This window comes from Micropterus dolomieu, linkage group LG04, assembly GCF_021292245.1.
Source record: "Micropterus dolomieu isolate WLL.071019.BEF.003 ecotype Adirondacks linkage group LG04, ASM2129224v1, whole genome shotgun sequence".
NCBI lineage: Eukaryota > Metazoa > Chordata > Actinopteri > Centrarchiformes > Centrarchidae > Micropterus > Micropterus dolomieu.
This window is the reverse complement of record NC_060153.1, coordinates 23,518,818-23,542,083: the sequence shown is the minus strand read 5'-3', so window position 1 is coordinate 23,542,083 and position 23,266 is coordinate 23,518,818. Positions and strand designations below refer to the sequence as shown.

General features: G+C 39.2%; 1 protein-coding gene across 2 annotated transcripts; it reads right to left on the bottom strand.

The window, feature by feature from the left end:
• Positions 1–80: 80 nt before the first annotated feature.
• On the bottom strand, positions 81–23,111 carry hap1 (huntingtin associated protein 1). 2 transcript variants are annotated; one of them, XM_046046936.1, is made up of 15 exons: positions 22,979–23,111; positions 15,663–15,944; positions 11,752–11,828; positions 11,403–11,519; positions 11,199–11,293; positions 10,332–10,440; positions 9,779–9,857; positions 9,561–9,691; positions 9,277–9,351; positions 8,568–8,779; positions 7,912–8,130; positions 7,320–7,657; positions 3,375–3,563; positions 3,028–3,130; positions 81–1,785 (listed from the first exon to the last, which is right to left on the bottom strand). In XM_046046936.1, exons 2-15 carry the CDS (start codon positions 15,856–15,858, stop codon positions 1,383–1,385), a joined length of 2,343 nt encoding a protein of 780 aa, XP_045902892.1. In that variant the 5' UTR covers positions 15,859–15,944; positions 22,979–23,111; the 3' UTR covers positions 81–1,382. The 2 variants fall into 2 exon arrangements, with proteins under 2 accessions (XP_045902892.1, XP_045902893.1); XM_046046937.1 differs by lacking the exon at positions 81–1,785 and adding an exon at positions 1,829–2,363.
• Positions 23,112–23,266: the final 155 nt, after the last annotated feature.

Here is a 23,266-nt window from a genome sequence, read left to right as displayed (position 1 = left end):
TAATAAACTATTTTGCAGAATTAATAGTCTGATGTGTTCATTCCTCGCTGTCATGGGGTGATACAGAGATGAAACTGTGCTGGATGGAAATGCAAGGTTTTATTCACAGGTGGTACATTTTACACACACATGTACAGCTGTGATGCAAACACAGAACAGAGCGAACAGTAGTGCAGAGAAACAGCAGTTTGGTTGATTTAGGTCAGAACACAAATTATTACAACCTGTGATTTGGATTTCTTCCCTTTTTAATCCACAGTATCCTATGCCTTTTTACTACAGTTGTTTGTTTAGAAAGATTTCAAAGAAACATGCTGTTTAAACAATTACCACTCTTCTATTCATCTTTAAATAATGATTCCCCTTAACGTCCTGAAGAATTCACTTTGAATGCCCTGAACTATTTTCATTTCATTTATATCCCAGTGATTTAAGAAGTCCTGACGACATGAAATACAGCAGAAGATTTTCAGTCAACGCAACACAGCAAATACACATATTGCTTCTAAAAACTCCCATTCTCTGTCTTTGATGCAGCATGGCAAACCTGATTTGTTTTTGGTGAGGTCTGGCTCAGGATAAAGTCCACAATGTTATAAATTCCAACATCTCACAGGTGATACTGTACTGTACGCAGAAATAACAACATGTGCTATGTGAAAGCAGGTGATGAAATGTATGAAACTGGGGAGAGTGTTTAATTCAGTATATTTGACAATCTTATATACAACATGCTTTTCTAAATTTAGCAGCTAGAAAGCAGGAAGACCAGAGCGTATGTTAGTGCATTTGAAAGTTCTTCAGTGTGACAGCATTGGTTTGGTTTGTGGGTTTTTTTTTAACTTTGCCAAATGACAACTTTGTTATATACACATAAGTGATGTTCCACCTTGGAAACTAAAAAAAATAGACAGGTGATGAGGGTTTTTTTTTAAAACCAGTGGCTGTGTAAAAATGTAAAATGCCAGTCACAATAAAGAAAGTATATAAAAAAAATCTTCATGATGTTTCTTTTTTGTGTGTGTGTGTGTGTGTGTGTGTGTGTGTGTGTGTGTGTGTGTGTGTGTGTGTGTGTGTGTGTGTGTGTGTGTGTGTAAAAAGAAGCTATTTCTGCAGGTTGCAGTCAAACACACTGGTGATCAGGTGGTTGTCCTGAGATGAAGATTTCACACATACATAAACACAACTACTGTACACATATTCATAGAAAAGAATATTACTGTACATTACTGAAAACTTAAAGTATGGCTGTAGCACAATCTGTGGCTTTAGTTTTCAAGACACCAGAGACGTGGGCCCTGAACAGCACAGAGGGAATCACATGGCTGGATGCGAAGTCACTACGGTGAATGAGAGTGGAGTTAAGTGATGAACAGCACTCATCAAACTTTTACATGACGTCTGACTGCTTCTCTCTCTTTGCCATTGCGGCCCGTCATTCCCCAGGCTGCCACACTGTGCAGTCCCAGAGTCTGAAGCTTCTTCACCAGATTCAAGCTGAAAATGTTCCCTCTTCCCTCTTTGTCCGATGATGAGCCTCCATGTTTGTTTTTTGCTGTGGAGCGTGAGGGGTTTGTACTCTGGCTATAGCGCAGGTTGTGGTGGGGACAAGGAGAGGCTGAGATGCCACGCTCATGCAGCAGCTGCACGAGTCCCAGCGAAGAAGTGGTTACAGTAGTGGTGGTGGTGGTCCGGCCTCCCAGGCCAAAGTGTTGCTGGTGGGACGGCGATGAAGTTCTCATGAGCTCACTGTTCCGACAAGATGGCAGGCCGAAAGAGCGAACGCTGCCAATAGAAAAAAAATGTATTAAAAACAAACGATAAGAAGATAGAAAACTATAGATGCTTCTTGTTGCACAAACATGCAAGCTCATACACAAACAACAACAAAACAAGACACTGGAAACAGATTTGGATAGTTCATTTGTTGTTAGTGTCAAACATGATGTTAGTGTGGCGGGATAGTGTGGCAGGATCTGGTGGTTTGTTGAGCTGAAAACCTAGAAAGGGCAAGAGACGTTAATAAAACGTGTGGTGTAATAAGCCAAAAATATACAAACAAGTCAGCAGCATGTGTTAGTAGGAGGCGAAGGGTGTGTTTAACAGAAGCACAGTGCATGATTCTCCCATACAGTAGCTATGATCATTTCAATTAGGTCACAGCAAATGTTTCTCTGTCTCTGACCTGATCTTTGTAGAATTAAACTGAAAAGGCTTCTTAAATGATGTTATTTAGTTAACCAACATGGTACTGTGCCTCTGTTGAAATCGAGCATTCAAAGTTGATCCATTACCGTCTCTTACTCTTACTTTGCCCCGAAGGCTCCTTTTAGAGTTGGAGAAAGAGCCTCGCCAGATGTTTTCTGGGGGCAAAGAGGAGAATTTATGGAGGAGGAAAAAAGCAGCATGGAAGAGAGGAAGAGAAGAGATGAAGTTTGGAAAATCCACACATTGAAAGAAAGTGAAGCTGTGAAAAAAATCTTTTGGATTAATGAACATTGAACTCTTATTCACGAGCTTCTTGTTCTAGAGCTGCAATGATTAATTGATTAGTTGTCAGCTATAAAATGAATCGCCAGCTATTTTGATAAATGATTTATCAGTTTGAGTATTTTTTTAAGAAAAAAGGTCAAAATTCTCTGATTTCAGACACTTAAATATGAATATTTTCTGGCTTCTTTGCTCCTCAATGACAGTAAAATGAATTTCTTTGGGTCGTGGACAAAACAAGACATTGGGGATATCATCTTGGGTTTTTGGGAAACACTGACTGACATTATATAGGCTTAATTGATTAATGAAGAAAATAATCGACAGATTAATCGACTATTTAAATGACCGTTGGTTGGATCTATACCTTGTCCAGAGTTTTATGGTAACTCAGGTCCATCACAACAATAAAAAATCAAGCTCAAGCTCAAATTGAACTTTATTACCCAAGAAGGAAATTCAATCTGCTTTAACAAATAGACAAAAAAAAACACAAAGGCAACAGTAATTGCATGTTTACAGTACATATATTCTTACCTAGTGGAGAAGGAGGGAGTGAGAAGGGAGGGTTGGAGGACTTGGCAGGTGGTAATGGTATGTGTGGGAGAGGTCTGAGGGAGGTTGGGACCGGATGGAGAGGCTGTGAGGTCACGGAGAAAATGGGAGAAAAGCCACATTAAACTACGCATGAATACAAGGACGCAGGATGAGAAACTACAAGAGCCAACGGAGATGGGGGAAAAAAATTTATGCTGCACAATTAATGGGACACAACCAATGCAAGCTAACTGGAATAATGAGGAGAGGAAGCAGGAAATTTGGATTTTAGAGGGCATTTAATGACCTGAATAGGAATGACAAAGCATGTGTTCAGTGTGCCCTACCCATGCCATGTGCTCCAGAGAACTGCGACAGGTCAGGTTCATCCTCCTCCAGGTCGTTCAGGCTGTAGACGTGCTGAATGTCGACCTCAAGCTCCCTGAAGTCTTTAGTCAGGACTCCCGGGCGCGGATGCAGGATGCCTCCAAGGTTTGGTTTGGCCAACTGCTGCCACTGGTGCAGAGTCACTGAGCCTGCAGATGAGAGAGTCAGAGGGAGGTGCGCTTGAAGAATGACATGATAAATGCAGTTACATTTTATTTATATTGTCAGAAATAACTTTGATTTTTTCAGCTTGTTTGTCTCTTGAATCACAAAAAGCTCTTTACTTCATTTTCATGTCATGTTATAAATTTGATTGAGTTGATGGTGTTGGCGTAAGGGTGGAAATTCTTGAAAAAGTTGGTTTTGCCGGGAAAGTTACAAAATTCAAAATAAAATGTAGAGAAAATATATTGGAAGCAAATGCACATAAAGTCAATTGAAGGAGGAGGATGGAGCCACATGTTCATAACTTATGTTGTAGGAGGTGCTGACTGACTGGGGAGTCAAGCTCAAAGAAAATTACCAGGTGCAGAATTTAAAATCAGTTAAATTCAAACAGTCCTCATCCACTTGTGTGTCATTTTTTATAGTTATATTATAGTTATATTGCAGAATAAAATACAGGGTTTCTGCAGGGTACACACAGTTCATTTCAAATCTTAATCTTAATATCACATAAAATGCAATTTAATACCTGTTTCATGGTCATACCAGCCAAAGTATTAGGAAAACAATGAGGGACTACATGACCGGAAAGTGTCACTACTTTTATAAATCACATTTCTCCACAAAAGGGATCTCCTGATCAGATACAAAAATATTTTATAGATAACATTACAGCCTATGGCAGAAAAGAAAAAATATAAAGTAAGCCTTAAAAAAAATATTTTGCAATCTACAGACAAACTTTTTTTGAGGAAACTAAATTCAATGTCTTTGTAAGACTTTTTAAGACCTGCAGAAACCCTGTTATAAATGGTAGATCTCCCAAATTACGCTGTCTTGTTGGTTGCAGCAGCTGAAGTGGTAAGAAAGAAGAAAACTGGGACAAGATAAGGAAGGTTTGGGTTTGGCTCACTGGCCAATTAACGGCCAATTAACGTTAGTGTTCAACATGTTAATTTTTTCACAGAGCCGACGTGCTTGTCACTTTTCGTTTCGTTCGTCCAATCACAGTCTGGATGGGGCGGGACATTAAAAAAAGTTTGACGTGCTACAGCAAATCATTAAATGTTGAACAATATGATTACTGACAAGTTAGTAGTTAGCATTAACAAATTAGAGACAGATGTAGAGCCTTTTGCTTGCACAAGGATTAAATGAATAAAAACAACCCACAGAAATTAAACAGCTGTAACTGGATTTAATATTCGACTAGTGGTAAAATAATATACTATTATATGAAATTATAATGAATGTAGTATTATAGTTATACTAACAGTATACTGTTAACTAAACATTATACTCTTTATATACTCTTTATTTAATAGTATCATAGTCAAGACCGCCCAAACCGAGACTGAGACAAGAAAATTACTTTTAGGGGCTGAGATAAGTCGAGACCAATACCAATTCCCCACATTACATGACACACAATAAAATGTGGAACAGGATCATATGTACTTTTCAAATTGATCCAGTCTTGGTCTTGAGACCGGTCTTAAGACCACTCGAGTACTACAACACTATTATTTAATACACTCATGTACAGTTCCTTCTCCAGGTTGTGGATAGAGTCTCAAGCAAATAAAGCTTTAGTTTCCTAGAGTTTTAAGTAATGTAACACCAGAGCTGCCAACTCTCAGGCAGTGAGAGTGAGACTCACGCAATTGACACTTTTCACACGCTATACATGAATTTTGTCACGCATTGAAAAACAAACCTATAACTGATAACAACAAGTCGGGGCGAGTGAACTCCACCCAGCTGATGTGACACTGGCACCTCGCGCTGTGAGTCACGGCAACTAAGTGAAAGAGTTTAATAATAGTAAAAATAACCATCTAAAATCTGAGGCGCAGACTTGCTCTGTTTGGGACTGTGAGCTGCATTTTATCTGAGGTGCTTAAGTGAACATATTTGTGGATTTGTGGTGAGATTTCTGCCTGATCAAAAGTGTTTTCAGTAAGTTTTGTTTTCCACCTTCTCCTCCCATCCAGTAAAGTCTCAAATGATTCTGTGTCTACAGAGTGTCTGAAGGAGCCAAATCAGCAGATCAACAACACAGGATAATGCACAGCGGAGTATAGGGCAGGTAGACTATTTCTAAATATTATGACTTCTCATTAAATGATGACATTATTCTTGGAATATTATGACTTTTTTCTCAACATGTCAGAGAACAAATATAGTCGATGTGGGAGAGATTCTGAATATACAGAAAGTTTTGAACATGAGCAGAAAAACTGCTGAAACAGAGAAACTATTAAAGTCCAGGAGTTTCTCACTGAATTAAAATTCATTCATTTATTAATTGAGGTGAGATAAGGTGCCACAGTCATACTTAAAGAGGTTACTTCCCCAAACAATGACAAAGACAAAAAAGGGGAGGGAAAACGAAATCATGCCTACATGAGCTGACTCAGCAGAGCTGATATTACATGAGAAAATATTTTAATACACAAATATTAATATATTAATCTGTTAAGTTCTGTGTGTGCAGCATGAAGGGACTATAAACTTTTGTTTTTCGTTATACAACAACCTTGTGTTGTATAATGACAAATACCTTGTAAAAGTTAAACTACAGGAGAACACATATATCTAAAAGCAACACAGAATGCCTGAGAGCTTAACTGCATTATAGTCTATTATATTATGAATCGTCACCTGCCACCTGAATTTGGTTTCCCTTTATATTAATAAAGATTAGTAACACCCACAAGTTCCCCTGTAACTGCCTCAAGAAAACTGAACGACAGTAATCACTAGTCAGAAGCACATGACAAGTCATAGGATACAGCTGCAAATATGGTTACAATATAATAAGCTATACATCTGTTTATATTATTATTGTCATCATTTCAGCGGACACATTTATACTCTATATAGTATTTCAGTTCTGCACATAATTTGACCAATACTTGTACAATGTAGTCCTCAAAATTGAATTTGATAGACAGATGAAGTATGTTTATTTGTTCACTCATAATTCAATTTTAAGATTTAATGCTTTGCAGTAATTTCTTCAATGTTTGATTTTACTTTTCTCTAATCGCTCACTTATTGAAGGGCATTTTTTCTCTCCTTGTCTTGTTTTAAGTTAAAAGAAGAAACATAACTTTCACAGTCTTAATTTTAAAGATTTAAAAAAATAACTGTAATGACCTTTTGTGCTTTATAATCATATTGGGTAACTGAATATGTATGCGAGCGTGGCCTGGATGAACACTGAATTTGGAAATGGTCGTTAATGACTCCATCTGTGTCACTATAAATAAGGCTAATGGCCAAGAGCTTCTTTGAAATTGCCCGTGTTTGTATTAGAACTAAGGATGGGTGGGTTGAGGTGGTGCAGGAGTTGAGGTGGTGCTGGATTGAAAAATGTTGTCCCCCTGTCCATAATTCCTGATGGCGGGGCTGTTGCTAGCAGCACCTTTTTCGTGCACTAGTACATTTCTGTTGATCAGTTGACATTAGCTGCCAAAGTCAAACACAGGTCAAATTCTCGTTTTACTTTTGCAATTAAGTAATCAACCTTTTCTTTCTTCCTTTTTTAAAGAATACATTTTCATTTTAAGAGCAGGGCAGCTTTGCACTTGTGGCATTTAATTAGCATCACAGACTAACTTGTCAGTCTTGTTTGAATTTTAACAACACTTTCTCATGTTCCATTGTGACTCCACATAATGCTGAAATAAGCTCAAAGTAATTGATGAGAAGCAGTAGCAAGCTGCAGCTTTTACCTTCCAAAGGTTTGACGATCTGTAGCCGGTCGGGCAGGTAGGACCTGGATCCTCCTGAGGAGCCACAGGAATGCCGTGAGCTGCCATTGGAGTAGTTAGTGCCAGTCGATGCCGCTGGGCTGGAGGCCAGGCTGTCATTTGGCGTTAGGAAGCCACTGGAGCCCTCGCCCTCCTCGCAGTTTGCTGCCAAGGCATGGAGTTTACGCTCACGCTCTACATCAAAGAAAGGCCGCTCAGAGGAGTGGTTCTGCTGCCGGGCTGAAAGGCTGCGCAAGGCGGCTTCGAGGTCCTGGCCTCCTGGTGTGCCTGGCTGGCCCAGACGCTTTGGACCACTAACACTATGGTGAATAGATGTGACAATGTTTTAACTGCTTCAATCCTTTGGACCTTAAAGTGGACTAATCTTTATAAATTACTACTACTTGCACTGTTACCACCCAAACAAAGGCATTTTAACTTCTAGTCAAGATTGTAAATTAAAATATATATATATATATATATATATATATATATATATTGTATAAAATAGATCTGGACTTCTACATTTGACATCGTAATACAAGTATGTGCATGAGCACACACTCACACACACCTGTTGTCTTCTTTCTGAGCATTATTGGAGCTGGGTTTGTCCTCCAGTGTAAAGCTGGCATTATCTGAGCCATAGTAGCTGGTTCGGGGGGTGCTGGTACAACTGGAGCGAACGGACACCGGGCTGGAGCCTGGCAGCCCCGGGGAGTGACACTGAGACCGCAGCCTCACGGCCTTGTTCACCACCTTTACGGTTTCAAACACACGCCAAGGGTGGTTCCTGCAAGGAGTAGATGTTTAGTTCATTTAGTAGTTTACATCATTTAAATTTAAGTCTCTCCATATGTTTTATTACAATAGAAAGCTGTAGTGGCTTGCTGTGTTTGCCACAGAAACCTGTATGGCTGAACTGACAACGGAGATGCAATTTTTGTCACCTTGTAAGGAATTGGTAATGGAAGAGAAGAGGGATACTCAAAAACACAAATGTAGAAATCTCTAATGTGAAATAAGCAAAACTGTTCTAATTTGGCAGTAAAATATGTATTCATGTGGGACCTCATCATCAATAGTAACAAGCTAATTAAAAAAATAGGTTTTCAGGGCCAAAGCCATGATGACTCACATCAAAGTAAATGTCTTGGGTTTTATCTAGCTATAGAAATTCAAGCAAAGCCTTCTACATATGAGAGCACACACACAAAGTCACAGACTCACTTGTACTCTGGGGTAGCCGGGGTGTCCAGGCCTTTGCGGAAGGTGCCCTCTATCTCAGCTGCCAGTGAGTCCATGGGGAGGACAGAGGCCAGTGCAGTGTACCGCTGCACCGTGCTGTTGGGTAGGCTCTTATTGCGCAGGTTCTTAATGTCCTCTCGGGCCTCATGGAGCATGTCCTCACACTCTGAGTATTTGTCCTGCAGGTCCTTGAGCTGAAGAAAGGGGGAGACATATCTGTCAAACTGCAGTACAAGACGCTGAATATCTGAATATCAACATTTTAAGAACAAAGTAGGCTTCTGCAAAGATACACATAAACTGGTCTGTGTGGGGTTTCTGGGTAACCATGTGAACTATATTAACAAAATCTCTACAACTACATATGATCTGTACCTGCAGTGCACACAGACCTTCTCACAGAGGCCTGGAGTAAACAAGACCTTATTTATGAAAGTGTGATCTCTGAAATCAGAGGCAGCTGTTCCATTGGCCACCTCCACTGTATCTAGACTTTTTCTAAGCCTCCAGAAGGTTGACACAAGATCTGTTTGTTTTATTTATCCTCTGTTTTGAAATAATTTTATTTATTAAATGTATGTCTAAAGTTGAAAATAGGCTTCTGCATCTAGTTTGTCAGTGAAAGCAGCTTGTCTTTGTAAATGTTTTCATACGACACCTGTGCATGTTTGAAGACTTAAAAAACACTTGCCTCTGATTTAAGTTTTAGCTGGCTCTCACGGGAGGCACTCAGGTTTTGGTTCAGCTCCTCGTTCTCATGTGTGAGCTAGAAGGACAGAGTAAGAAAGGTAGCAGAGTTTTATTGTAATTGGACGTTAAATCCACAATGCAATTTCCAACATGCAAACGTTTGACAGCAAAGGTAAGTATTCAAAGTGATCTATTACACAACTCCTTATAAAGTCAATAACTGTTTTATGGAAGCTCCTAGAGGGCACCTTAACTGGAGAATTTGTGTGCGTGCGTTTCTCTCACCCCTTTGCAACGGGCCTGCAGGTCAACAATCTGAGCGAGCAGTGAGCTGATCTCCTCCTGTTGTCGGAGAGTGTCCTCCACCTTCCGCGCTAGCTCATCTGACAGGTCGACCACCTGCTTATTGACAGATGCTGAAACACACAGGTCCCATTAACACACCTGCCACTCATCGTCTGTACACCATTTTCATATGGTGAAACAAGACTGGTTACACTTACTGAGTTCTTCCACACACACCATCATCAGCTCCTGTTCTTGCTCCTCGTAGTTGGTTGTCTCCGTTGTGAGCTCATTGGCCTGCAGGGAAAAATGTCATACTTTTAACGCTAGAGTAAAGTAAAAATGTAAATACATAAATCTTTACATCTGTGATTTTTTTTTTTTATTCAATCAACAGCACACATTATTCAAACCTAATGCTAACACACATAAAAAAAAGCCATGATGAACAAAAAGGTGTTACTCCCCCAAATACTGACTGAACTCCTTAGCATCACATAGATGGGTTATTTATACTTAGACATGTGTTTAGTTTGCATTATATAATGAGATTGCGTACTCCATGTTTGGTTTTCTGCATATAAATGTTACTGTATGAATGAAAATATTTGTTTAGGATTAAAGCTGAATGTAGTCAGTAATAAAACAGTGTTAAAAGCTAGATTTTATACAGACATGAACATAACAATTATGATATGATGTGTTTTATTTTATCTTGTGTATTTGAGTTACCTTCCTTTCATTTCACTCTGTGTTTGCACTGTTGCATACCTCTAATCTCAGTTTGCGGTTCTCGTCCTCTAAACCCTTCAGTTTCTGGTGGAGGAAGTCATAGTGGACGAAGTTGCTGAGCGAACTGCTGGACTCGTTCCTTTTTATTCTACAACAACAAAAGAAACATTTACTTGCATTAGACATAATTCTGTTTTTCTCACTTGGAGAGAGAAAGCTGAGCTTGCAAAACACATGTAACCAGAACAGGTGGGTAATTACCAACTGTAGATAGCTGAACAAATCAAGTTTGTTGAGTGAGTGAGTGGTAATAAATGTACTTAAAATGGTTAAATAAGCTGCTGCAATGAAAATAAATTAAAGGAGAATAACAATGAATTGGGACAATGATTAACTGCTGATGGGAAAGAATTAAGCAGGAAGCTTAGCTGGAAATTTTGAGAAGATTAGTGGAGATGTTCTGACGTATGTTTACTTACAGACACAGCAACACAGGAACATTCATCACCATAAACATCTCTGTTATTTCACTGAAAAACTTTAGCAGGAAGGCTATTTTGAAATTGTTTTGGGATAGAGTGTTCCAAGCACAAATGATTGTTTTTTTTATGTTAAAAGAACAAGAATGAAGTAGTAGGGGGATCTTGTCTGTTATTACACTGTTTATTGAAAGGAGGAGGCTCTATGCTCTTATGCTGTGAAAGGGAAATAAGATGTGTATTTTCCAAGTAATTAGTAGCATGAATTACAGTAATACATACTTACTTTGAAGGATATCTAGTCACAAACCTATACCTAAACTTTGTTTTAAAACAAACTGAATACTATATGTTTGCATGGAGTGAAATATTTCCAGTGGCATCATTCGTCAACCTCTGTGTACTGTGTGTTTGTGTGTAAACTTACAGTGAGTGCGATTCAGCGTTCTCTATTTCCTCAGTGCTTGCATAGAACTGAAGGAGGTCGTCTCGCATCGAGAGCTCATGGCGAAGTTGAGCGATCTAGAAAACACCGTAAGCTAATGTCACTTGAGCTCAGCAGGCTGTATAAACACCAAATTGTGTATTCCAGTGTGACTGCAGAAGTGTGTATCATGAGGCTTGTTTATACCTCTTCCTTTGCAATTTCAAGCTGTTCATCCAGCATTTCATTGCGTGCGGTTAGTTCCTGGTTCTGCTTCAGGAGGGATTGACCGATTCGCGCTGCTAACTCGAGATCCCGCTCTTTCTGCAAAGTGATAGAAATACTGCATTTATTCTGCTGAGCAACGCAGAATGACACACATCATACACAACCACTGTTTTAGTAAGTAAGTGCAGCTGTATTTTCCTCCCCAAATGTTATTTACTTTCTTTTTACCGCACTGACAGAAACAAGAGTGACACACAGTGATGGTCAGTGAGGCAGATCAATTTAATCCTCTATAATCCCATTCATCTGCTGTCTGTCTCTCACTTACCTCCTCCAGCAGGTGGGTGACTGCTTTAATGTCATGATACGTCTTGGTGATCTGGCCCACTCTGTCTGAGCACAGCACTGAGGGAGGAGGGAGAGAGGGATTTCATGAATGGAGGCAGAGGCAGAGCTGTAGACAAAGGATGCTGGAACAACACAGCCTTGCTGACTGTTTTGATGAGAGGGAGTTTTGAGCCATAATAACCTCCAGATGGTAGAGCATTTTTTGATTCTGACTGGTCTCTTCCTCTATTTGTATTTTTCAACCAGCTAGTTAACAAGCCAGCATCGCTACAATAGAAAATGACTAGAATGTGAGTCTGAATAAAGTTTGATATGTTTGAAATCAATTTATGCTTTGATTACGTTGGGCGACATTTCTTTTTCTGAGCAGTTAGCACATTTTCAAGAATTAACTTCATCCCGTGTCCGGTGTCTTTCCCTTAGATTTTCTTTTAAAAGGGACCGGTTTTCTGTTGAATTTCTGAATGCACTGCACTGATGAAAATGGATTAAGGATTAAAAATGGATTATTATTCATAGATTACATAATCATATAAACACATGAAGCAAGAGAGGCCGCCCTCATGAACATGCCCTTGTCACAAAATCATTATTAAATATTAACCTGTAAAAACACCAACGACACATCCAGACTAAAAGCAGCATTGTTTGTATGAATGAGTGCCTCGGGCAGATCTCGTCTCTCCTTTGAGCTTCCACAGCTACAGACCACAACATCTCCATGTGGTTAGCCAGATACTGATCCTCTTAGCTTGATCCTTTTTAGCCCAGATAAGACGCCAATAAAGACCTCGTTCTCCTGGATACCAATATAGCTGTGTCCACACCAGCAGGACAGTGACTGGCTACTGACCTGCAACTTTGTTTACATTCCTGGAGAATGGTTTGTTTATGTCTACTTCAAAGTCAGTGTTCAAGGTCAACAAGTCATTTTCTCAGTTCAGATCTAGTATTGAAGTTGTTCAAAAGTAAGGCCATTAATGTATAATAGTTTGTAATTTGCTAATTACACACAAGGTTTTGCCTACCAGTGACTTAAGTTATAAAAATAACCCATTGAGTACAATACTGTGTTTTAATTTTGTGCTACTTTTGTAATACTACCTGCAATTGTAGGTTTCAGGCTTTTGGAGCCAAACTTGTTGATTTAAGATGCATTCTGTCTGTATTTGTCTGGACTAGCGTGCGATTCGGAAATCAGTTGTGTAATCTTTCTTCAGTTAAAAGCTTAGCTGGTCTTTAAGATTTGGGAAGTTGCCATGCAGCAAAGTAATTAGATTGAGGTCCTTTAATTTGGCCTGGAAACACAATAATTGGATAGTGGTATCTGTGTCTAATCAGCCTAATGGAAAGAACCTAACCTGGCCTGAACTACTGCATTGTAAAATATATTGTAGTATGAATTGTATCACAATAAATCATGTCTATAGCACTGTGAGGTGATGTACTCTAAGGTAGAGGTCATGTTTCCATTTTCACTAAGTAGATTAAAGAGTAATGCAGAAACACAAATGTTTAGTGAAAACATTTCAACCTGTCATAAATACTCACAAAGCTCAAGAAGACAGCAAACAGTGATAGCACAAGTTGAATCTGGGACTCCAATATGACAAAACTGTCAAATCATGATGGAAACTCTCCTAATTTAACTTCAGAGCTCACTGTTGGCTATGTTACAGGTCCACTGCCAGGATCTCGTGTTTCCCTCAAGGACTTGGACACGGGGCAAATTAACTGGAACAGTGACTCTCAAATAATAAGGAATAGGGGTGCGATATTCATAAGGATGAATATCGCATAAGGATTCATATTCATAAGGATGAATATTGCACCCCTGACTAATCCCCGCCTCCCAAATGCCAACTCTCAAATTCTGAAGTACTCAGAAAATAGACATTTGAACATGATAACTTGGTAAATGTGATCAAAAACTCTACAACACCAAATGGACCTTGAACAAGCTTGACTGATTATTTAACCTATAAAAAAGGTATAATTGATGTACGGTCATCATCCACCTTCCTATAGTGTCAACATGTCTATTTCTGATCTTGCCAGCTGGTTAAAAACATTCACTAATTTACTAACCAAACAATCTTGTTAATAAACAGTAAACTACACCCTAAATTACACATAATTATGTTCAGTCTTCTTTAGCACTGAATGGCTTATTGTGTAATTATCAAAGTGAATTCAATACATTAACAAAAGTTGAAAAGATAATAGCTCAACTTCAACCTCAAATCCTATTGCACCAAAAGCAAAGTCAGCAGCAGGACTGTCAGTGGGTTTCACTTGTCGTGTCCACACACACACACACACTCACACACACACACAAAATAAGAACCAGTACATTTTCACTGAAGATTGAACGAGATGGAAAGAATGTTCACATCACGTTATGTCAGACGTTTCGAGCTCTCTTGAATGGCTTAAGCCATTCACCTTCATTGAGCAAGCACTTAAACCGTATATCCAAAAAGTGTCACCAGCCGAAATCCTCTTCCTCTTGACCTGACTTCTGCCGCAGCATAGAGCAGGTCAAGAAAAGAGACGCTGTTATGCCAGCTAGAGGTTTTAGGGTTTGGGTTGATCTAAATCCAGGCTGCTGCCCTGAACTGCTAGCCTAATACTGCACCTATGGATGAACCTTGCTGACTTAGGCATACTTATGACGTCTGTTATGCTGTGGGGATCAGACAGGCACGGGTGAGCTCCAAGAAGAAGATTCGCATTCATCCCCTATTGATCTCTATTGTTCTGAAGGTGCATCCTTCACAAGATTGGCAGGAGCAAAAATTTGTCTCACAGAGCTTCCTGCAGTAAATCTGTCTGGACATTTTTAGAATGATTAAAAAGTGTATGCACATTTTATTCTTAATAGTAACATTAATCTCTCTATAAAAAGTCAGATCCATCACTGATCGGTAATAAATTTGAGCTGGACTTTAGCCTAATGCTCCTGGCAATACACAACAACACAGTACACGCAACAACATATCAAAAAACAACTCAAGTATTTGTGCACCAAAAATATATGTGTGATTCTATTGCATAACAGAGAGTAAATTTGCCCAGAGTGTCGGTTTCTTTCTGGAAGGGTGCCCGTGTCGCAGCATTCAGTTGCCAGTGCCCGTTTAGACAAAGAACGGCCGATACAGAGGAGGAATAGAGGAGAATCCCTGCTAACATTAACTGATCTCTTAAAGCAGAAGATGTTTTTTTAAACACACGTCAACTTGACTACACTATAAGCCGGGCAACACACATTTGTCCAACAACAGTCGTATGTTAGGAAGAGCGTTCAGGTCATTCTCATCTCATTTGATCAACTTAATTCACAAAAGAACAATTCCCCTTTCAGATTCAAAACATTTCAGGGAGAAAGAAATACCCCCAAAAATGGAAACTATACATGTGCACAGGGCTTAATGGTGCTGCTGCAGCATGTGGACACACACACACACACACACACACACACACACACACACACACACAGGCTCAGTGACCTTCACCACACTAACGAGGAAACAGTCAAGCAGATATATATACACAAAACTTTTCACATCTCTTTCGTGTTGAACTAGATGGAGTCTTCTGACAAGAGCTGCAAAAGCAAGCATTTTGTTGGTATCATCATTTGTGGGATGCACCTTCAGTGATTTCACTGCACCATAAAATATTAAAGCACTTAGATAACTAAGACCTTGTCCATGCAACTTAAAACAAAACACACTAGACAGCAATATCTGGCTTTCAGGGCAGAATAAAATTAACCATGACACTTCATATTTGCAAACTGCATTATTTGATTATTCTCTCTTCAAGCATGAGCTCTACAGATCACTAATCAGTCTTTTGTACATACTACTTGCCTGTTCTCATCCTCACCTTGTGTCACCTCCCTGCAAAGGCTATCCTTGTTGTTGTTGTTATTGTTATTGCAGTTGGTGCCTATCTCCTCCACCTCTACTACTTCCTCTACAAGACTGGTTGTGCTCTTCTCTTCATCCTCCTCCTCAGATGCAGAGGAGCTCCACACCTCCATAGCAACCAGAGAAAAACTGCCCTCCGTCTCTCCGTACATCGGTTAAATCCCTCGTTCTTCTGATCCTACTGGGTGTTTGCTGTGCTGTGACACACCAGTTGTGTCTCTGGCATCATTCTGCTGGCCTGTGTTTCAGAAAACCACATCCATTTGCCTGCATGAGTGGGTGTGTACGCCTGTGTTTGTGTGTGCAAGAGAATCTGAGCTGCTTGGTGTTAATATATAATCCCTCACACTGTAAGGGCCATCTGTCGTCATGCCTGCCTCCGTTCACCTGGCCACGTTGGACTACCGGGTAAGAAAAGAGGGGAGGAAGAGGAGGAGGGGTGAAGGAGGAAGGAAAATCTAAACCACGAGCCATAAAAGCTGATATTGATCACACTGACATTGTTCAAGCACAAAAAGACAAGTATTATATAGCTGGAATTGAAAAAATAAGTCAGGATGGGAAAGCTTATGCAGCATTCAAGGATGCTGCATTAAGCCCACCAACCCCTGTGAAACAGAGGGAGATGGTAGGTTCCGCCCATGCTGATGGCTGTTCTTGTTCTGCACACAGACGTAATACCAGACAGAGGGCTCTGCGTCATACTGGTGCAGACAGAGCCACACCCACTTTACAGGGGTCTGATGGAAGCAATTGAGTGAATACATTTTATGATTTTATTTGTTTTGATAGGGATTATTGAGAGGAAACCACAAAAGTTGATATTTTTATAATGTGTAATAAGACTATAGATTTCAAATTATTAATACAATAATTTTTACTTAAAAAAACATAATTTCTATGTTCTGAGGCTCAGAGGGTTAATTTCTGTGATACAATGGTAACTAAATATTCTGTTTTGTTAGATTATGAAGGCTAGATTGTTTCTCATTGTGTATCATTTCATTCTGATCAAAATCCAAACAGGACAAATACATTTATAGTGATTTTCCATTGAAATCCACTGTGCTGTGATCATCCGTGGTCATTCTGCACCGAGTCATCACATTCACTGTCCTGTGTCTGTCGGCCCCACGCCCTTGCAATTGCTACCCTAGCCACAGCAGTTTTCTTCAATCAAACATTAACCTCCTCATCAATTTTTCAACCACAAACGGACTCTATCCAGGTCAAATGCGCACGCAAGAGACAGTGGAGACACAACTTTCGCCATCTGTTGTATTCCAGTTCTTCCTGTTTTTTTTGCATGCATTTTTTGTTCCTGCAGAACATCTAAATGAAACATATACAGTTCAAGTTGAAATAATATCAGCCTCTACGGGAATGGTTCAAACAGTTGAAGTTAACAGACCAGCACAATAACAATAGAACTAAAAACGTTGCAAGGGAATATGGGTTATAAGGAAGTAATGTCTCAAGTACTGTGACCACTATAACAAGCAAAGACGTGACAAGGACTTTGTAGTCCTTGAGTCACCTGCCATTTATAAAATCAACACACATCATATCACATGGATGACTGACCTTGCATTAATTGTTTTAACTTACTATTGACATAATCATGAGGGGCAGTTTGTTGCAAAAACACAGGCAAGTACAGTTTGAATAAAATCTTGATGAAATCAACTCAACCGACCACAGTAACTCAATGTGAGCACCATATCACCAGTTACAAGTTTCTGCATGCGTGAGAGCTGATATCACGGGTCAATATTTGACTGAGGAAACACCCTGAAAGGTCATTTGTCACATTGCTTTGGCTGCCCCGCACAGCAGTCACATAGTGCTCATATTTCTGATCTAATATATAAACCATTCACCAACCATAAACCAAAAATCATTATTTATTAAAGATCAGACATGCTCTATCCGTCGTCTGCCAACTCCCCACTACAAGAGCAAACATGCTGCAGAAAAAATAACTTAGGTGAGTTCCCTCTGCTGCAGTTTGGTTGGTTCGTGGGTATTTCTCATGCACTCCTTGTTGTGGATTAGTGATTTTGCTGTCATAAATGTTATTGTAGGTGTGGCTCTAGTGCTTCCACAGAATAGTGGTTGTGTTATTCAAAGCTTTTTGATTTGTGGTTTACTCACTTCACGCCTACAATCATACTATTCACATGCTATGTGAGACAGAATAATTGGGATTTTTACCAATTATTTATAGAAAATAATATAACTAAATAACACAATTAATTATTTTTCCAGTAAACCTTTTCAACAAACAAATCTGTGTTGTGCAACTACTGAAACTGAAAATTTGCATCCAAGCATTTAAAAAAACACTCTGCCAAAAATCTTATTCTGCAGCAGCCATTTTGGGGCAATGCAACAAGCTGTCAACACAAAATCAACTTACATAAAGTTGATATGGTGAATTTGTTAGCAAAAAGTTGTCTATTTACACATTCAGCAGACACAGAGCAACATGGTCATTCATTTGGAGTCGTGTTGCAGTCCATTTGATGATGAAATGATGTTGGCCGCCCACTTTGTTGGTGTGCTATGTGGTGCTGGGCAGGTAGTGTACACGGTATGGGGCTAATTTCCTGCCAAAACGTAACAAACAATTCACTAACAATCAGTGCAGAAAGATTGTGCCAAAAGTCACTTGATATTTTTTGTCTTTGTAGGATATATATATTTTTAAATGCTGTATCAGTTTCTGAAGCATCATGTATGAGAAATATGTTGTGTATTAGTTAGAATGGGTATATTTTGTATTTCTAAAACAGAATGCATTAGTTTGCAAACCACACCATGTTAGAAAATCATAGGGCATGTATAAAATGTGTTTTGTTTGTTTGTTAAGTTTCTGCTGGAAATTAGCTCCATATCTGAGGGTTTGTCAGAGCTTTTTGACTGAAAACAGCAGCTGGAAACAAGGTTGATGAGAGTACTGAGTAGGGATGGGAATCGAGACCGGTTCCAAAATTTCTCAAAACCCGAAAATCAATAAGGTTCGAGCTTATCGATACTGCTATCGAGACTTACAGGCTATGATGTAACGTTATGTCTCGAGCGTCAAATGTGACTTAATTTGAAACGCAATGGATAAGAAAATCATCAGGCTGCAGTCTCTGCCTGCTCTCTGTCGGCTCCCACACACACACACACACAGGCAGCAGAGCGAAAGGGTTAAGTTAACTCCAAACTACTGTAACGTTAGTTGATGACAGCTACACTCGTTACTGTAAGTACATGCAATAAAACCTTCGCAAGTAAAAAGACAATACTTTATCAATACACCTGTCTGTAAGGTAACGTTAAACATGTAGAAATGGTTAATTTAATCATATCTGTCCTCAGTATCTCATCCAGTATGTTTTATACAAGCACAGCTAACGCTAGCTTTGCATTAGCCAAATGTTACAAACAAGCTAAATAGAAAGCTGTCTGTCTGGAGCACAGACTGGTCTGTAGTCTTAAAACTAGGTAACGTTACCTGCAGCCAGCGAGAGAGGAGGAGGGACTGATACAGACTGATGTTATTCTTTCTAAACATCACTCACTAATGTTACTTGTGATGTCACATAAAGTTATTGAGTAACTTTGCTGTTGTCTAGAAACAACATTTAGCCGTATTTAAAATATTAAATTAAAAACAACCATGCAGTTAATATGTACACTTCAATATATGTTTATTTATCGCAAGTGATATGTCATCTCAATATATAACGTTGTCGCACATTGAATATTTCCCTCACAGGCCTACCTCAAGCCCGTTGGTTCTGGTCTTATGATCCTCATCCCTAGTACTGAGACAGAATCAAAACATTAAAGTGATGAACTATTAACAATGAACTAAAAAGTGTTAAAACACTCTGTAGAGTTAATGGACTACTCGGTTGGAGGTGGGTTTGTACCTATGAGCGATCCCTTCCGCATAGTCATTTGATGTAATGTTAATATAAAAATACTTATTATCGCAGCTTTAACAACCAATTAGCTGGTGTGCCACATTGCGCAGGTTACTGTTATATGTAGGGATTTCTATGTAACAGTGATGATTATTTCAGACCACCAGAAACCTTAGTCACAGAAAGGACTGGAAAAGAGTTTTTGATAAATGACACATGCAAAAACAGTGCAAGACTGGAATTAAAACAAACAGATGGAACAGAGATGGAAGCAGTAAGCCAGACTAAAGAACACTAAAAACAAACACCACCATATGCTCCCTGACAAAAAGAGTCAAACACTGCAGCAAGGCACAATCTGCATGGACCAGGTTAGTCTGTCCTGGTCCTGATAGGAACATGTGGCTTGGCATCAGCTGGGTACAGCCTGTCTAGCATTATGGGGACGCAGTCATACAATCTCATGAAATCCTATCACTATAAAGCAAGGTCATCAGGAGTAAAGGACAGCTTAGAATAAAGTTCAGATCACACAAGCAAACTGTTAAAAGTAAATTATTTTGTAATATTTGATAGTCACCCTATACATATAGATATATACATATATACATATACATATATAGATAGATAGATAGATAGATAGATAGATAGATAGATAGATAGATAGATAGAGAGAGAGATTAACATGGGCACACGTTATTAGCATAAAGTAAAGCACAGCAAAGTTTCTTATCCATTTTCAGATATCATTGAAAAGTAAATATGGCAGATGTTTGCACATGCTGTGTGTTGACTCTTATGTGTCGCTAACCGAACCGCTGATCTCAGAGCAGAACCTGTAAGACTTGCTGATCATTTCTCAATTTTAAATATCTGAGCAGATGTCCACAGTGTTTTAGGGTAGTCACTACATATGGTGAAAAATTATCGCTACAAAGGCAAGTCTTATAGTCATAGTTTTGTCAAGATGTGGATGCACACAATCTCCCATCATCCCAAGTCTAGACGACCTATGTATCTAATTATAAACCCTTTCTGGGTTGCTGTGGCAACTGACTTGCCAACAATGTGGCGTCTGGGATATGGCGCCTGCAGTCCTCCAGTGGAAACTGCTTAGGAAGCCAAGTGACGGCAGGTTAATCGGCTTGGTGACATTTGACATCTGTGACTCAATTGGTGAAGAGTGTTTGGAGGAGAGGGGAGAGTAGGCTTCACACACTCTGGCCATTATAAACACACACAAAATACATGGGCAAAATACAAGAGTAAATGAGAAGGCAACATTAACCTACTGATCAGCTGTTTTCATTATCAATTAATCTACAGATTTCTGTCTTAAAATACTGAACAATGGCCACAATAATTTCCTAACACCCAAAGTGTATACATCAACATCTTGTTATACCTACACAAAACTTCAAAACCTAAAAATATTCACACAAATAAAAAATCTGTGAAATTGAAAAGCTGAAACAAAAGAAAGTTAAGAATTTTTACTGGATAAAAGAAAAAAGATTCTTTGATTATTAAAACAGTTGCCAATAATTTTTCTGTTGATTGACTAATCGATTAATCGTTTCAGCACTGAATCCCTTATAAAGGTCAGTCTAGTTAAATGCCCTCTCGCGAGAATCCTAAACCATGTCTTTGATCTAATAAGATTTTTTAATTGTAGGTACGAAATATAGTGTTAAGAATGCTAATTGTTCTTCTTGTGGTTAAATTTTGATTACCCAATCTGAACTTGGAGGTGCAACCATTTAATTTAACCATTTTTCCCAAACTTAGGGTCCCGGCCCAAAAGGAGTCACAGGCCTGTTTTTATTGGGCGAAAGTAAAATGCATAACAATGCTCTGCAGTGCTTAATTTGTAAATCAGGAGGTCCTGGAACACAGAGAGTCTGCCGGTGGGTCAGAGGAAGAGAAATAGTCAGGGAATGCATATAAAATCCACAGTACCCAGAGCACATTGGACAACACAGAGCTGTTCAAACTAAACTAAACTAAACTAAAACGGTCATCACAAACACAAGTATCATTTATTCACGTTTATTAAAATCAGATCATTCACAATAATCACTCAAAAACACAGCTGTTTCTCTCTCTCCTTTCCCCTTCACTTCCCTGCCCTCTGTGGTCGCTGCTACAAACGTGGAAATGGAATCAGGGCAGAAAGTTCTTTTACCAACCATGTAAAGCAAACAGGCGAAGAAACCAAACTAATCTCCGGTCTCCTCCGCTCCGTTTCAGTACTATGGACAGCGCCGCACCTACACACATACATCCAATTTAGCCAGTCTCATTTCACCATTTCACAACATAACACCCACTTGCTCAGCTGTGGGGTTTACAGTAATCATGTGCCAAAATATTTAGACACCAAAAATCATTAAACCACTTCCCTGCATACAGTGCAGCTACCAGTATATGTGGGGCTTGCAGATTATGAACCACTCCAGCTGACTGAATTTGTTGCCTTACTTCTATGACCTCATTTTTCAGTGCGAGTTTGTTATGAGGTGGTGAGAAACTTTACACTCTGACACTAATGCACTTACTTACTCCTGGTTTCTTGTGTTCTTTATCAGTAGTTTATACATAAACATGTTATGGCAATTCATTCATTTCTTTTGGTATGTTTGGGTCCTGGTGAGACACCAAACGTCTCTTTTGGGTGTCGTATTGAAAAGTACCCCTGACTTAAAGGAATAGATCAGCATGTACATGTAATAAAGTAAGCAAAAGCCCAATCCACAACCGACTCTTTATGTTCATAACCTTCCTTTTAAATTTGTTCAAACATTTGCTGAATACAAAGCTGCTGTGGTCCATTTCTTAGCCAAAAGTGACACATTAACTTTCAACAACTTCACTTGTGCAAAGATTGAACTTGTAAAACAAAGGCTGACTATAAACACAAACACAGTGGTGACTGTTGGGTTGATCCCTACTTTCTCATATGTACTTCCCTGTGAAGACACACAGTCTGCATTGTCACACCAAACAGATTCTACTGATGAATATGAGTTACAGGGAGGGAGTTACAGTCTGCATTCATCTAGTAATTGGCATTTTTCCTCAGCTATAAAACGTCTTGGAACCAATGTAAGTATGAAAATACTGCAAACAAATGCCCTAAAATCAGATCCAACCATTTAATGGTGCTCCTCCCCAGACTTTAAAACAACACACGAGTCACCCTGTCCCAAAATATTTCACATTCAAAAGGTCAAAAGGTCATTTGGGGAACATGAAGTTGGGCTTAATTTCAATAAAGCCCACAGACCTGACACTGGTTATTCCATCAGCACACACTATGCTATATGTTAAGTGTAAATAAAACAGTACTTACAGAAGTACTTAAACGTCTCTTCAATCTGCTCATACGTGAGTCCCAGAACGACTTCCTGTGGCAGCAGAGGGGTGTGCAGCCAGTCGTCATTGTCGTATCCAAACACACTGTCTGCTCGAAGAGTGTAGTTGGGCTGACCCTCTGACAGGAGACTCACTATCTCCAGCTCTGGCAGGTCTGAACAAAGGTCTGTGTGGAGTGTTGGTTTGCACATGTGTGCATTTGTATAAAGATGAATAATTATGTATGTTGTTTGTGTATGAGGACATAAAAAACAAAAAAAGAGAA

Excerpts from the sequence above, each read along its gene's own strand:
- hap1 (XM_046046936.1), bottom strand. The coding sequence starts at position 15,858 with ATGTACGGAGAGACGGAGGGCAGTTTTTCTCTGGTTGCTATGGAGGTG. Across the intron at positions 8,131-8,567 it reads CCGGCTACCCCAGAGTACAA|GAACCACCCTTGGCGTGTGT; the intron begins GTGAGTCTGTGA and ends TACTCCTTGCAG. Across the intron at positions 1,786-3,027 it reads ACTCCCTCCTTCTCCACTAG|CGTTCGCTCTTTCGGCCTGC; the intron begins GTAAGAATATAT and ends TTCTATTGGCAG.